At 36.9% G+C, this 2295-nt stretch overlaps 1 protein-coding gene across 3 annotated transcripts in view; it reads left to right on the top strand.

Moving 5' to 3' along the window:
* LOC122244180 (protein HTATIP2) overlaps positions 1–1832 on the top strand; it is a 9576-nt gene extending 7744 nt beyond the window's left edge. For all 3 annotated transcript variants that reach the window (XM_086548182.1, XM_043002018.2, XM_043002017.2), the window contains exon 5: positions 838–1832. In XM_086548182.1, coding sequence (XP_086404308.1) covers positions 838–1005 — 168 coding nt within the window. In that variant the 3' untranslated portion in view covers positions 1006–1832. The remainder of the gene's footprint in view (positions 1–837) is intronic.
* Positions 1833–2295: the final 463 nt, after the last annotated feature.

Raw genomic sequence — 2295 nt, 5'->3', positions numbered from 1 at the left:
TTCTTTCATTCTTTCTTTTTCTCCCTTTTTTTTTCTTCTTCTTTTTTCTTTCTTTCTTTCTTTCTTTTCTCTCTCTTCTCTCTCTTTTCTCTCTCTTTTCTCTCTCTTCTCTCTCTCCTCTCTCTCTTCTCTCTCTCCTCTCTCTCTCCTCTCTCTCTCCTCTCTCTCTCCTCTCTCTCTCCTCTCTCTCTTCTCTCTCTCTCTTCTCTCTCTCTCTTCTCTCTCTCCTCTCTCTCCTCTCTCTCCTCTCTCTCCTCTCTCTCTCTCTCTCTCTCTCTCCTCTCTCTCTCTCTCTCTCTCTCTCTCTCTCTCTCTCTCTCTCTCTCTCTCTCTCTCTCTCTCTCTCTCTCTCTCTCTCTCTCTCTCTCTCTCTCTCTTCTCTCTCTTCTCTCTCTCTTCTCTCTCGCTTCTCTCTCGCCTCTCTCTCTCTCGCCTCTCTCTCTCTCGCCTCTCTCTCCTCTCTCTCCTCTCTCTCCTCTCTCTCCTCTCTCTCTCTCTCTCTCTCTCTCTCTCTCTCTCTCTCTCTCTCTCTCTCTCTCTCTCTCTCTCTCTCTCTCTCTCTCTCTCTCTCTCTCTCTCATTCTTTCTCATTCTCACTCATTCTCTCTTATTCTCTCTCTCTATCTATCCCTATCTCTCTTCTACAAAATGTTCTCGAAAGTACTACTTATTGTAACTTTTTTTTATATCAGTAATTCTTCAGACTTTTTTTTTTTTCATAGAAATTTTATAACAGATTTCATTCTTCATTCATGAAGAGATTTGATTAAATAAAGATAACTGATCTCCAGTAGTAGACTTAAATTAATCTATCACTCTTTTATTGTCACACTGCAGATTGTTGTCCGTGGCTTTGATTGGCGAAACAAGATCAGCATTGGCACAGACACAGTTGCCAGTGCAATGGTTGCCAATACCCTGGAGCAGCAGACGTCAGAAAAGGTTGAAGAGACCAAGGTGGAGATCTTGGAAAATGCTGACATCCTTAGACTTGGAATAGATTAGGAGCACCAACACTTCATGGCCTCAATCTTTGTATTTCGGGATTTTAGTGATAGTGTTCAAAGTGCTTGAAACAACCACGTAGGGGATTCGTCTGTCTGGTTTGTATGTTAGTTGTTGCAGTCTGGATGTCTAACATTTAGGAATCACAGTAGAATTAATGGGTATCTCCATGAAAGCTGTTATTTAGCTAAGCATTTTGAATTTTCAATAAGTCAAAGAGATATGCAGACTTTTGCCTGAATGCCATTAGAGACACACATGATTTACAGTTTTAATTTTAGTAAGTAGGAATTATTATAGCCATTTACTTTTCTCTCTTTATGGCAGTGGTTAACCCCAAAAGTGTATTCATACTAAATCTAATTATGCTCAGATGAAGACACGGGCAATCTATGCCAATATTCCACAGGAAGCCAGAAAATGATTGTGATGTTTTCAAGTCTCACTGTGTAAATTTTGAGCAGTAGATTCCAAAAAGGACTCGTATTTTATGGAGATTAGATTAGGAAAGAAGTGATTGTTTATGCATTTCTGTGTCAGTTTGTTAGATGGCTCATTATTTAGAGGGGTCGAAATATCCTTCTATTTCTGTATATGTCAATTTATTTATGAATAAGTATTTTATTTGTTGATGCAATATGCATTTAAGAAATAAAAACTTGTTTTCAGATTCCTCTGCCAAATTACTTGCATTTTCTGTTATATTTTTAACTATGGGTGTTGTGATTTTGGTTACTTAAGATAGGTTATGTATATAAAGTATATATTTATTTGATATTCAGTAAATATCCTTTCTGATATTAATTATACTTTGTGAAAAGCTTATCAATTTGCTGGTTATTCATTGAAACCTTATGTTATTTTTATCGATTACTGAATTGTAGTCAATGCTGCCTAATATGTGATCTGTGGACCAACCCACTTGCTTTAGATTTAGGCTTAGAAACAGATGAACACAAGATGATTTTGTAGACTGGGGGAAGATATGATACTGCCTTACTTTGTTGTCGAGAAATCGCATAGCAATAGAGCGACAATTGGTGCTCAAATGGATTTCAATTTTAGACCTTTTTATAAATTACCACCAAGTGAAATTAAGGTATTGCTACAAATGGCAGACCGTTATTATGCAAATTGCTTAGATCTAAGGACGAAATGCCTTAAAAGATCATTTCATTAAGAAATAATATTGAATAGATATAGCATGATTCACAACTATATGTTTTCCGATTTGATAGTGTGTCCATATCACAATTATAGATGTGATGTCTGTGATGTTTCATGTTGCAT

Source organism: Penaeus japonicus, unplaced genomic scaffold, assembly GCF_977035675.1.
Source record: "Penaeus japonicus unplaced genomic scaffold, GWHDUDI00000001_assembly GWHDUDI00000020, whole genome shotgun sequence".
In the NCBI taxonomy this organism is placed as follows: Eukaryota; Metazoa; Arthropoda; class Malacostraca; order Decapoda; family Penaeidae; genus Penaeus; species Penaeus japonicus.
Note: the sequence above shows the minus strand (reverse complement) of the source record. Positions and strands in the feature narration are given on the sequence as shown.